General features: G+C 48.5%; 1 protein-coding gene across 3 annotated transcripts in view; it reads left to right on the top strand.

Annotated features, from left to right (window-relative positions):
• TBKBP1 (TBK1 binding protein 1) overlaps window positions 1-13,573 on the top strand; it is a 368,191-nt gene that overhangs the window by 140,798 nt on the left and 213,820 nt on the right. For all 3 annotated transcript variants that reach the window (XM_086924306.1, XM_086924304.1, XM_086924305.1), the window contains exon 4: window positions 7,438-7,542. In XM_086924306.1, the coding sequence (XP_086780432.1) occupies window positions 7,438-7,542 (105 nt within the window). The remainder of the gene's footprint in view (window positions 1-7,437; window positions 7,543-13,573) is intronic.

Here is a 13,573-nt window from a genome sequence, read left to right as displayed (position 1 = left end):
TTCACCCTTGAGGCGGAAGCCGGGGGTTCTCTGCGCTACCTGCGCGCTTTTTTATTCACTTTGCAGAGCATTTCGTTATTACTTTTAAAAATAGCGATATTTTTATATTTCAGCTTTTCTAAAAGCTAAATTACCTAACATTGACCCCCACCTTGGCGCGAGACTAGCGTCGCCCAAGGCTCCTTTACCATCGCCTTGTGGACATCGCCACGCCGATTCCAGCCGCATTTCAGGCGCCATCTTGGAATGGGGAAGGTGCCGGTCTAGCTGCTCGCTGGTCCCGCCCTCCCCGGATACAAAAGGGTGCTTGCCTCCACCCTCGAGGTGTTTGTTTGTTGATAGTATTTTCACCCTTGAGGCGGAAGCCGGGGGTTCTCTGCGCTACCTGCGCGCTTTTTTATTCACTTTGCAGAGCATTTCGTTATTACTTTTAAAATAGCGATATTTTTATATTTCAGCTTTTCTAAAAGCTAAATTACCTAACATTGACCCCCACCTTGGCGCGAGACTAGCGTCGCCCAAGGCTCCTTTACCATCGCCTTGTGGACATCGCCACGCCGATTCCAGCCGCATTTCAGGCGCCATCTTGGAATGGGGAAGGTGCCGGTCTAGCTGCTCGCTGGTACCGCCCTCTCTCCTCCCATTCTAAATGGCGGATATAAACAAGAGGCTCCACCGTCCACGCAGCGGGCGGGCGCAGCGGGCGCGCCGGCGGCGCGCCGAAGGCGCGCCAAAGGCGGGCTCGTCTGCGCCCGTCCGCGCCTGGCCCGGGCCGAGGGCCAGTCCCCCTGGACCTTTGGACCTGTATGATTCTGTCCGCCCAGGTCCATACACGCCAAATACGCTTAAGGGTCTACGGCCTTCAATACAGCAGTCTTGTATTATCCTAGATCCGACACATCTTGATGCGGCCTCACCCCTAACTTGTCCATGTTGCCAAATGGAGATACTTAGTCCTCAAAAACCCCACCCTAACAAACCTAAGACTCGGCCCTCCAAACCTTTTCAATTGGCACTCATAAATGTCCGTTCGCTGGGCAAACATCGCCAGGACATATTCGATCTAATGGAAGATAACAACCTAGATATGCTGTTCATGACAGAAACTTGGATGGACAATTCATCTGATCCAGATATTGCTATCGCGGTCCCAAAGGGATTCTCTATCCACAGATTGGATAGGCCACGAGGGAGAGGTGGGGGAATAGCTTTTGTTGTGCGTGACTCCTTCACGGTTGCAACCAGCACTATCCCCTTGCCATCCTGCGAAGCTTTGCAATTCTCTGTCAAATTGACTCCATCTGACAACTTCAAAGGGATCCTTTTGTATCGTCCTCCGGGATCAAGAACAGGATTTATTACTGAGCTAAGATCCATTTTGGAATCATATGCTCTTGACAGCTCCTTTACTGTCCTTGGAGATTTTAATTTTCATTTTGATAACCCAGATGACAAGGATACTGCCATGTTCCTTGGGGATATGACTATGTTTGGTCTATCCCTTATGGTGAAATCTCCCACGCATGATAGGGGCCATACTTTGGATGGCATATTTTCCAATTCCAATGACCTCTCTATAACCCAAACCTTTCCGGTCACTTGGTCAGACCATTATGTCATCATGGCATCACTCAACCCGTATCAATCAGCTGTCCCCGCGAAACTCATCAATACTGATCAAACTTTTAAGGCATGGAACGATATAGATAGCCTTAACTTTAAAACCTCTCTAGTAGCCTCCATGCCTTCCCTGTCACAGGACCCTAATACAGCTACCTCTCAATTTTATGATTGGGTTGATACAGCTGCTTCCTCGCTGGTTCCCACTAAGCAAATATCCCGGAACAGATCTACTCCCTCAGCTCCCTGGTATTCAGCTGCCTTAAGACAGCAGAAACAACGATGTAGACAAAACGAAAGGCTCTGGCGGAAAGATTATGCTGAAGATGCCAAAACTAAATATAAGATAACGGTGGCTAAATACAAACAAATGATTGACGAAGCCAAGAAATCATTTTTTAGTCATAAAATTGAAACCGCAAAAAATTCACATAAAATCTTGTATGAGACTGCAAAACAACTAGCCGGTCAATCTCTTAACTTGACTCCACCTCCATCGCAACTCCTTTGTGACACATTAGCCAAGTTCTTCTTTAGCAAAGTTAATGACATATATGTTGCAGTTGCCACCAAAACCAAAAACTCTTCTGAAAGTACTCTCAAAACACAGGCTGGTCCTATGCTCACTCAATTTGTCGAAATTTCAGAAGCTCAGGCAAGGGACATAATTATCACAATCAGATCAGGTTCAACACTTGATCCCTGTCCTGTTAAAGTTCTAATGCCAGTCTTAGAGGAAATTACTCCGGCCATAACCTCTATATGCAACGCCATGTTTAAAACAGGTATCTACCCCAAAAGTTTAAAAAGAACCATCATAAAACCTCTGTTAAAGAAATCATATTTGGACAAGGCTGAACCCAAAAGCTACCGACCTATAGCCAACCTACCGGTCCTGGCCAAAATAGCTGAAAAAGCTATGAATAAACAACTATCTGCGTTTCTAGAACAACACCAGCTACTTGACGAAACTCAGTTTGGGTTCCGCCAATGTCATGGGACTGAGACAGCTCTAATTAAAGCAGCTGATGACATCAGACTCATCCGTGACACTGGGGGTACAGCAGTTCTGATATTACTTGATTTGTCTGCAGCCTTCGACACGGTCGATCATACCACCCTGATTGACCGTGTCGAGGGCCTGGGTATACAAGGGATGGCCAGTAAACTTCTGGCCTCCTTTCTAGCTGACAGAACTCAGGTGGTCACAACGGGACCATTTCAATCGTCCACTATGTCACTACCATGTGGAGTACCTCAGGGCTCATCCCTAAGCCCGACACTTTTTAACATCTATGTGTCGGGCTTAGCCAATGTCATTCGGGCTTATGGGATGAGCCTCACGTCCTATGCTGATGATACCCAGCTGGTTCTAGCCATTAAGAACAATGGCCATAAAGTGGCAGGTGACCTTAGGGCTGGTATGACGGCAATAGGAAATTGGATGGCCGCCAATTGTTTAAAGTTAAATTCAGATAAAACAGAGGTAGTTATCTTTGGACAATTAACACCAGAGTGGTCATCTAATTGGTGGCCTTCCTCTTTAGGCCCCCCCCCTGAGCCTGTTAGCAAAGTAAGGAATCTGGGAGTCATCTTTGATGACCGACTCACGTTCCATCCACATGCCAACCAGATTACCTCCTCAACTTTTTATAAGCTGAAGCTAATCAAAAAAATCCTCCCTTTTCTCCCTGATAAAGCCGGAAAAACTCTTGTCACATGTCTTGTGCTGGCCACCTTGGACTACTGCAACGCTCTGTTTCTCAGTGCACAGGAAGGAGTCTTGAATAAACTACAATCCATACAAAACTCTGCAGCGAGGCTATTGGGAAATATCCCTAAACATCACTCTGCCTCTAAGACCATCAAAGAGCTGCATTGGTTATCCATCAGAAACAGGATAAAGTTCAAGACCCTGTGTATTGTGTATAAGGCGTTGCACAACCAAGGACCAGCACATCTTGTCCGTAATCTGACCCCTTATCGCCCGCTCAGAACACTACGGTCATCTTGCTCAGGAGATCTTGTTATACCCCGGACAAAAACGGTCTCATGGGGCGATAGAAGATTCCTGGTTTCAGCCCCCAAGCTGTGGAACACTCTGCCACCAACGATTAAAGCCAGTTCATCTTTATGGACCTTTCGGAAACAACTTAAGACCTGGCTCTTTAGTCAATAAATCATTCATTCTCCAGGGTAAACACTCAGACACTTAGCGCCGAGACGCCCTTGGGCCATTGTATGCGCTCTACAAATATCATAAATAAATAAATAAATAAATAAATAAATAAAAAACAAAACGGGCATGATGCATGACGGGTTCTGCATACAATTAGTATCTATCATGGATCTCATACAGATGGTAGAATACGTACTGACACACACGACCTGAATATTGTTAATTTTCTCCCCCTGCAGAGTGTGACAACAGGCCACCCTCTCCACGGAGGAACCATGGTGCGCTATTAATGCATCCTAAGTGTATGTGGATGTCATGTTTTTATTTTTTATTTTATTTTAATTTATTTGTAAAAAAATGTTTTAATATATTTATTTATGGTATTTATAAAAATACAAACAGTATAAAAGAGAATCGTTATATAGGTTGCCAGCCTGTTACAGGGTTAGTGGTTATGGTAGACATATCGGAAGGCAACCCCTTAGTTCGTTACACAGTGGTGGTAGGATAGGATAGAATAGAAGGAGAGGAAAGTGAGAATGTATTATCTAACAAACGTTCCGAAGGCTGCATGTAGTACAATGGTTCACAGCTCATTGAGACATTATAGTTTTATGATGGATCTATTTTTCATTTCAAGTCTATGCATTTGTTTAAACTGTCCTGTTTTCTACTACTGTCACAACAATTTACCTTGCACCAACAGTCCATTGGTCATGGATTCACTCATTTCAGTAGAACTACACTAGAAGTGCTCACCCAATGTTTCAATATTAATCATGTACTTTACTTGCACGTTTATTTCATGCGGTGGTGCGGAAAAGAATATGCAGAAAAGATTATACTTCCCTAACTCTCCCTTTTATATCTCCACAGAGTGAAAAATAAAGAACACCAATTAGATGGTATACGTATGTATTTCTCTCAATGTGGCATGGCATGCAAATAGCGTGTTTTCTGTGAATAACATACAGGGGTGGTACCACGGAACTAGTTTCCCATGGTCTGAAGAAGAGCCAATAGGGGCACGGCTTGAAACATATTGACCCATAGCATCGTAGGTTCATTATAACCTCAGCTTCCTAATCACCCCTTAGTTTTTAACCATACCGACAAGATATGCCTACCAACCAGGTATTTTTAAACTACAGCGTAACACTATGCTCCACTCCTCCCCTTCATAAACACCTTCTTTATAATGGAATAAAGACCAATAAGTGCTCCCGTGTGGATCATAGGTCCTAGCCCGCCCGATCCGCAGCGTTTCGGGATGGACCCGATGATGAAGCATGCCACCAAGGGCTAACCCTTGTGGGTGGGGGTTTTATAAAAAAAACGTTGTTTTTCCTGATACTGGAGAGTCATCAGGTGTATAACTACTGGGTTCTTTACTGGTGTCCATATTTTGGGCATCTTTCCTTCCCTTACTATTTTGAGGTTTTTTGCTGAACTAATTGACTTTGCTGGTCCAGTTATTTTGGGATTTCCTGCTCATTTCTCTTGTTTATGTTCTTGCTTAAACTTCTGTTTTGATGGTTCCTTGCTGGTTACTCTCTTTTGGGGCTTTTTAAATGAACTCTCTTTCTTTGGTAGTTCAGCATTTTTCACTCCCTGTTGGCATTCTTTGCAGCCCTGGCACTTTCGGGGTTCTTTGCTAATAATGCTGTGTTTGTTCGCAGTTGGTTCATTTGCATTGAGTGTTCCTGCCAATATCTGTTATTAGTATTTTTTTGGATTACCCTTGACGTTCATTGTTAATCCGTCTGTTCGGTAAAACTCAGCTACTCTCTCTGTTTTTGCATTTTTTGCTGATCTTGATTTGTGTGGCGGTTCATTGCTGATCCATCTGTTTTGTGGTTGAATCCTGATGTCTCCATTTTGGGGTTCTTTGCTGATCCCTCTTTCGCAGTGGCGCTTTGTTGTTGATGCACCTTTTTGGGAGGTTCTATGCTGTTGTGTACGTGTTTGGTGATTCATTACTGAACTTTTTTTGTCTTTTGTTATTATTTTGCTGGTCTGTCTGTTTTAGGATTCTTTGTGGAATCCCCTCTTTTTGGAGTTCCTTGCTTTTCTGTGTTTGGGTTTGTTTGCTGATGTGTGTGGTGATTTATTGTTAAAATTTGAGGAAACACGTAATCCTTTTTTGGGGGAAACAAAAATGTGGATGGAATGATTGAATTAATCTTAGCCACTGATAAATACTCAAGTTGTATTCCAGTCAATCATTTAGTTGCCCACTATGCCACTCTAGACATAGTAATCTTGGTCCTGCCCCAGTAATGCCAACCCTGTCCGAACTTCTGATGGAAATGCAAGTAACCCCAGTTTTTTTTTGTCCTATGTAGGCCTCATCACCGAGGAATAGCTTGAGTCCTTCTATTTTGCTGTGCATTCCTGATTCCTCCGTTTTGAGGGAATTTTGTATTTTGTACATCCTTTCACTTTGGGGGCTGTTCTGTGTTTGTTTTGGGGTTCTTTGCTGAATTCTCTTTTTGTGAGTTCATTGAAAATCCATGTGTTGTGTGGGTTTATTGCTTGAGGTTCTTTGCTTATCTCTGCTATGTGTTGTTTAGTGATCTCTTTTTTTGAGGGGGGGGGGGGTTGCTTACTAATCTCTTGGTTTTGGACTAATTTCTTTATTTGTGAGTTGTTTGTTGATCCCCTGTTTTCTGGGTTTATTCCTGATGGTTTTCAAGTTCTTTCGTTACCTCTGCTTGGGTTTCTTTGCTGTTCTCGCCTTTCTCAATTTTTTGGTTCTTTCCTGATCTCTCTGTGCTCTGTTTCTTGGGCTTCGTCTTTGATCATTCTTTTATGGTGTTCTGTGCTCATTTGTCTTTTTGTAGGTTCAGTGCTAATCTCTCTCGTTTAAATTTGTTGATGCTATATCTGTCTTGGGCGTTCTGTGTTGATATTTGTGTTTGTGGGTTATCTGCTATCTTTCTCTTTTGTGGTTCATTACTTTTCTCTTTTTACAGTGTTGTTTTCTGAGCTCTCTCATTTCTCTTTTGAGGTTCTTTACTGATATTTCAGTTTTGGTGTTCTTTGCTAATCACTGTATTTTGGGATTCACTACTGCTCTCTGTTTCATAGGTTCATTGTAACTCAATCTGTATTAGGCTTCTGTCACCTTTTTTGGGGTTCCTTGCTCATCTTTTTGTTTGGGGCTCGGAATGGACTCCTCAGCCTTCTCTATTGATCTTTCGGTTTTTAAGTTCTTTGCTGAACTGTTGTGTATGGCTTTCCATTTTGATATTCATTTTTTGGGGTTATTTGTTGACATCTCTATTTTGGGGTACTTTCCGGATCTGTCTGTTCTCTTGGGTGTTATTTACTTATTGATATCTCAGTTTTGGAGTACTTTCGTGATCTCCTTGGTCTGTTTTATGAGTTATTTACAAACCTTTTTGTTTGGAACTCTTTACTGACTCTGTCTAGGACTTCTTTGCTGATTTTTCACCTTTGGGGCTCTTTACAGAGCTTTCTGCTTGGGGTCCTTTCTTGATATTTATGATTTTTGTTTGATCTCTGTGTTATCGATGTTGGGGTTCTTTGTTCATCTTTTTATTTGGGGCTCTTTACTGACCTCTATCTTGGTCTTCTCTGCTGATCTTTCTGATTTTGGTTCTCGGTTTGGCTAGCTTCAGACGAGCACAGAGAGGGAGGAGCAGTTGGAGGAGATGATCCAGGCCTACGAGAAGGTGTGTGCGGAGAAGGCGGAGTTGCAGGCTGAGCTAAGCGAGATGGTGAGTCAGTAAATGGTGCTATTCAACTACATTTCACCAGCCTTTGGGCGCTGTACTTCTTTGTGCATAATTTCCTCCTACATTTGTAAACAGAACTCAGAAATAGTTGAATGCACTTCTTAGGAAAATATTTTTGCATTTTGTCCTTTATAATGTTTACATTTTGCACATGTTCATACTACTCCAACTGATCATTATAGGGCCTTAAGGGCTTCAAGTGAGTAGGGTCATGCCAGTTCTCAGACCTGACAACAAACTGACTTAAAAAGCGATCCCTATAGGGCTCTAATAATGCTGTTAACTTCACATGCAAAAACAGTAATGATCTACTCTACAGTGATGTAGTTCCTGTTTACATTCCACACGTTTTATCTTATCTTGCATTCCCTTGCTGTTTTAGGAAGTTGTTTGTGATGCTGTATTTTTTTCATACAACGTATGGCGTTTATATATTCTATGCTGTGAACTGAGTCATGTCTAAATGTCTGGTTGAGTTCAGGGTGTGGATGGGTGTTCATTTTCATCACATGATTAAGAGCTCTGGAGCTGAGGCTGAAGGCAGTGCTAGTTTTTCACAGTGCCTGTCAGTGGGACATTAAGGTGTTGAGAATACACGCTCATTCGTTCCTTGCCCTCTGCAAAGCGCACAGAGCTATGGGTATCTATGTGGCAATTGTTATTTTATTTGAAGGTGTGTGAAGGAGATCCACTCAGCTGGCGAAATATAGTGACCGTGCCAATGGAAGAGAAAATGGTGAGAGAGAGAGAGAGAGAGAGAGAGAGCAAAGGCATACATGCGGAGGACAGAGTGAAAAGAATGATGAAGAGAAAGACACGACGTGAGCTATGCAGATGAGTATTTCAGAAAGATGCGAGGAGGAAAAGGGTGTCTGTTTTTTTTTTTTTTTAAAACATATTTTTATTGCAGAGTTATAAACAGCAGGAAAAAGTAAACAGCCAGTGCACTTGTGGGCTCCCCCCGTCCAATGACAGTTCACAGTTGTACACAGCCCTTCAGCCCGCATCCCGGAGGCCGGGCGGCATATCAGATCGCTCGAGAGGAACACAACACAGTGTACGTCCCATTGGGACCCCGGCGGAAGGTCGTTTTACGTATCTGCTTTTACCCCCCCACCCGCAACAACATTCCCGTCAGCCATCTCCGTGGAATCAACGTAATCGCCCCCGTCGGGCTTGCCCTGGGCTATTCGGGCCTTCGTGCCAGGCCGTCCCACCCAATCAGTCTGCCCGCCACTCAATACCCCCTGTCCCAGTAGTTCCAAGGCCTCCACCAGCAACCCTCCAATGGCTTCCGGCCCTCCCCAAGCCCCTTACAACTAACCCCCCCAACGCCCCCCCCCCTGGCAACTGCTAAGGTGTGTGCTTCGCTCTGCCGAACTGCATGGTTCCACTACAGTACGTAGTGAGATACTTCTGTGTTCGCCCTGCGGTGTCCAGCGGCGTAGTTCTCGCCGTCCTCATCCTCAACCAAAGCATCACGCAGGGCCTGTACCACTAACTCCCATGCGCGCGCCGCATCCATAGCTTTCTCATTCCCCAACTTCACTGCTTGCTTCATCCGGAGCACGCTCTCGCAGTCAGACCATCGCAGCAACTCATTCTTCCATCTACGCAGTGAGGGACCCCCCCTGGCCTTCCAGTGCCACGATATTTCCCTTTGAGCCAGTATCAGGCCCAGATCTATGAATTTACTTGTCACCTTGGTGTGCTTAGTATGCGGGAACCAGAGCAATAGACACGCCGCCATGTCCAATTCTACCTCCCTGTCAGTCACTTCATTCAAGAGTTCCCCTACCTCCGCCCAATAAGTTCCCAGTTGTGGACACCCCCAAAACAAGTGGTCCATGTCCGCCCCAAGGGACGAGCATCGGGGGCAACAAGCATCCGGCACCCGAAAGTGCCGCTGTAGTTTCTCTGGAGTTAAATAGGCCCTATGGAGCACATAAAAATGGACCTGCTGAAAGCGCGCGTTCCTGGTGCCCTTCCACGTGCGTCGCAGGATATGGCCCCATGCCGTATCCGGTATGGGCCGGCCAACGCTCCCCTCCCATTTAGCTTTGAGCCCATGGAGTGGTTCCAGCCCTTCGTTCAGCATCCTATTATGGAGGCACGTCACAGCTTTGAATGTACCAGCCGCCATCACCACATATTGGCATGCCATAGTCGTCGCGGGCTCCAGGAGCCCCTCTTTCCAGTGCTTTTGCATGGCAGCCACTACAGCCGCGTGTAGTAGGAAGCCCCCCTCAGGCAGTCCGAACTGGTCCCGGAGCACGTCGAACGGCGCCAACGCCCCATCTATATACAAGTCACCCACCACCTGCAACCCCGCGTCCTCCCAGCCCATCAACGGGGACCAATCCCCTCCGTGCGGCAAAGCTGTCAACATCCCGATCGGGATCTCCGGGGCATAAGGCCGCGATGCCCTCGCTCTCCGAAGGCTCCTCTGCCAGCACAGCCGGAGCGTCCGCTCCTCCATGGTGAGGGCCCGTAACTCGAGCCGTTGCTGCATAATGATGTACGACAGCACGTGGCGCTGTATCCCCCGACCCCGGTCCTCCTCCGGCCCCCGGAACACCCTGGCTACGTTCTGCGTAAGGACCTGCAACTGCGCCGCTAGATAATACAGCTCAAGGTCGGGCACGGCCATGCCCCCCTCCAGCTTGGGGCGAAGTAGCGTGCTCAAGGCTATTCTGCGACGGCCATGCCCCCACAGAAAGCCAATAATCAGTGACCGCAGTTCCCTAAACACCCCCTGGGGAATCCAGACAGGTAGCGTTCGGAAATAATAAAGGAAGCGGGGGAGCGCCACCATTTTCAACAGTGCGATCCTGCCCAGGACTGTCAGCGGGAGGGTCGACCAGAAAGACAAGCTACCCCGCAGTGACCGGACACAACGGCCGATGTTACCCTCCAAAAGGTCAGCAGCCGAGTGGTAAATGCGGACACCCAAGTAGGTGATGCAAGAGGGTTCCCATGCCACACCCAAGTCGCTGCTAGGGGCTGGCGATCCCGCTCTCAGCGGAAACACGCAGGTCTTTGCCCGATTGACCTTAAGGCCCGACAGTCGGCCGAACTCGGACAGCAGATCCATCGCTCCAACCAGTGCCCCTGAAGTGTCAGCTAGGTACAGGAGCAGGTCATCTGCATAGAGCGATACATAATGCCATTGCCCATCACTCACTATACCCGCTTATCGGTCGCCCGACCTCGCATGGACCGCCAAGGGTTCCATCGCCAGGGCAAACAACAGAGGGGAGAGAGAGCATCCCTGTCGTGTTCCCCTGCCCACCGGATACGCGGCAGATACCAAGCCGCCCAATCGAACTCTCGCCGTCGCCGAGGTGTACAAGACCCTCGTCCACCTTCGAAACCCATCGCCCATGCCGAACCGCTCCAGCACTCCATCCAAGAAAGGCCATTCCAAACTGTCGAAGGCCTTCTCAACATCCACGGACAAAACCGCCGGCGTTCCCTCCCCATCCAAGATGGCGTCCATTATTCCCACCAGGCGGCGGATATTCATCGCCGTGCTCCTCGTGGGTATAAACCCGGCTTGATCCCTGTGCACCAGGCCCGTCATGTGCGGGGCCAATCTAGTGGCTAGGATGCGACTCAGGATCTTATAGTCCACCGTCAGCATGGACAGCGGGCGATAAGACCTCACGTCCGCGGGATCCCGGCCAGGCTTGAGGAGTGGTACTATCAAGGCCTCCCGCATGGAGCCAGGCAATGCCCCCTTCTCGAAGGCCTCCGTATACACCACCAGCAGCCTGGGCGCCAGAGCGTCTACATAGTGCTGATAGAACTCGACTGGGAGTCCGTCCACCCCGGGCGTCTTGTTACGGGCCATATGTTTGATGGCCACTCGAATTTCCGTAAGCGTGATCGGGCTACCCAGGTCCTTCGCGTCGTCCTCGTCCAAGACCGGAAGCGGCCTCTCCCCCAGGTACTCCACGATGTCCTGAACCCCCACTCCCAACTGACTCCGGTACAATTCCTCGTAGTAACCCCTAAAGCGGTCCAATACAGCTGCCTGGGTGTACACCATCTCTCCCTGCGCGTTAGTAATGCTGAGGATCGGGCAACCCCTAAGTTCCGGGCTAGCTAATCTGGCTAAAAGGGTACCCACCTTGTCCCTTTCTGCGTGTGCCCTGATAATGTACTGCCTATAGTCATAACATCTCAAACGTTCCGTCTCCGCGGCTACCACTTCCTTCGCCTCCAACAACTGGGCCTGTAGACCTGGCCTAGTTGGCCTGCGGCGCTCCAGGTCCCTCAAAGTTTCCTCCGCTTTCATTAAATCATTCAGCACAGTCGTTCGAGCATTCGAGAACCTGCCCAAGCACACCCCTCTCACCACCACTTTCATTGCATCCCATTCAGTAGACCTGCTCGTCGCCGTTCCTTCATTCACACCGAAATAACTATCAATGCCCTGCCGGACCGCATCGTTGAACACAGAATCCTCTAGCGTCTTCGGCCGAAGCCGCCATGTTGGTATTACTGAGCGCTCCCTCTGCCATTGAATATGCACCAACAGGGGGTTATGATCGGATATCGTCCTAGCAAGGTACTCAGCATGGGTAATCAAGGGGGCCAGGGAGCTCCCGCAAAGCACCGAATCAATCCTGACATGTAAATCATGGAGGGCGGAATAAAAGGAGTAATCCCTGGTTCCCCTGTGCCTCTCCCTCCAGACATCCAGCAACCCCCACCGTTCTTGCCAGTCCTTCCTGTGCGCGGCCAGCCTGCGCACAGGAGAGTCTACTAGGGGGGGATGGGACCTATCCAGAGCCACATCGGTAATCGAGTTGAAGTCCCCCCCTAGCACTATCGGACCCGCCAGGAAAGAGGCCAAGGACCCCGAGAGGCCATCAAAGTATCGGCCTTGGTCAGTGTTCGGTGCATAAACACAACAGAAAACCACATCCCGTCCATACAATCTCCCCTCCACCGCTACAAACCTGCCATCCGGATCTATTACCTGATTCAGCACCTGAAAGGGTATCCCCGCCCTCACCCAGATCAAGACCCCCCTGGCATACGCTGAGTAAGTGGTGCCAAAAACCTGGCCCCGCCATCTTTTCTGCAAGGCAGCGCACTCTTTTTTGGTGAGATGAGTCTCCTGGAGCATAGCTATCTGAACCCCCCTGCGTACCAGGTATGCATGTACTTTGTGACGTTTCACCATAGTCCGCAGCCCCCGGACATTCCACGTTAGGCATTTCAAATTAGGTAATGTCCCCATTCCAATTCCGTACAGTCCGAATCAAACAACAACGGTCCATGACCCCCTCAATGCAGTTGCCCCCCCCCCAAACAACCCCAAAACTGAAACATTCCCCAAACCCCACTCCCCAGGACAGAGCACACGAACCCAATGGCCGCCCCCATCCAAACCTTGATCCAACTTCTCGCACACTTACCCTGTGGTCTCCACCACAGTCGACCTTAAGGGCCTAGGGGGGGTGAGTCGCCGCCGACCCCAGCTAGCGGAGCCCGCGTCCCGCCCTTCATCCCCTCCGATACACTCAGCTCCCCCACCCAGCAACCCGCCCTCCAGCAACAGGATATCACCCTACCATGAAGTCCCGATCTAGTCCCAAGACTATCTCAGCCGCAGAAAATAGTATCCGAAGTCTGTGGGGTCACCGTCGGCCCCTTTTGGCTCTCTGCCTCCGAAAGTTCCTCTCCTGTTCTGCTGCCTTCTCCTCCCGAGTCCGTTTCGGCCCGTTCACTGTTCTGTCGCGACCCTGTAATGGCCGCCGTCGCCGCGAGCGCATCCCTCTTCTCCGCCGCCATTTGAGCCTCCCGCTTCTCCCGCTGGCGCCTGTTGCGGGACCTGATGCGTTGTGACTGCCGCACCCGGGGCTGCTTGGGCTGGTCTCGCCGACTTTGGTGCGTCCTATCCGTCCCCGCTCTGTACGACTCCAGCCATTGCCAAACTTCGTCCGGAGTCTGGAAAAAGTGTGTGGTGCCATCCATAATAATCCGCAGCTTGGCCGGGTAG

This window comes from Lissotriton vulgaris, chromosome 5 (assembly GCF_964263255.1).
Source record: "Lissotriton vulgaris chromosome 5, aLisVul1.2, whole genome shotgun sequence".
Lineage (NCBI taxonomy): Eukaryota > Metazoa > Chordata > Amphibia > Caudata > Salamandridae > Lissotriton > Lissotriton vulgaris.
Note: the sequence above shows the minus strand (reverse complement) of the source record. Positions and strands in the feature narration are given on the sequence as shown.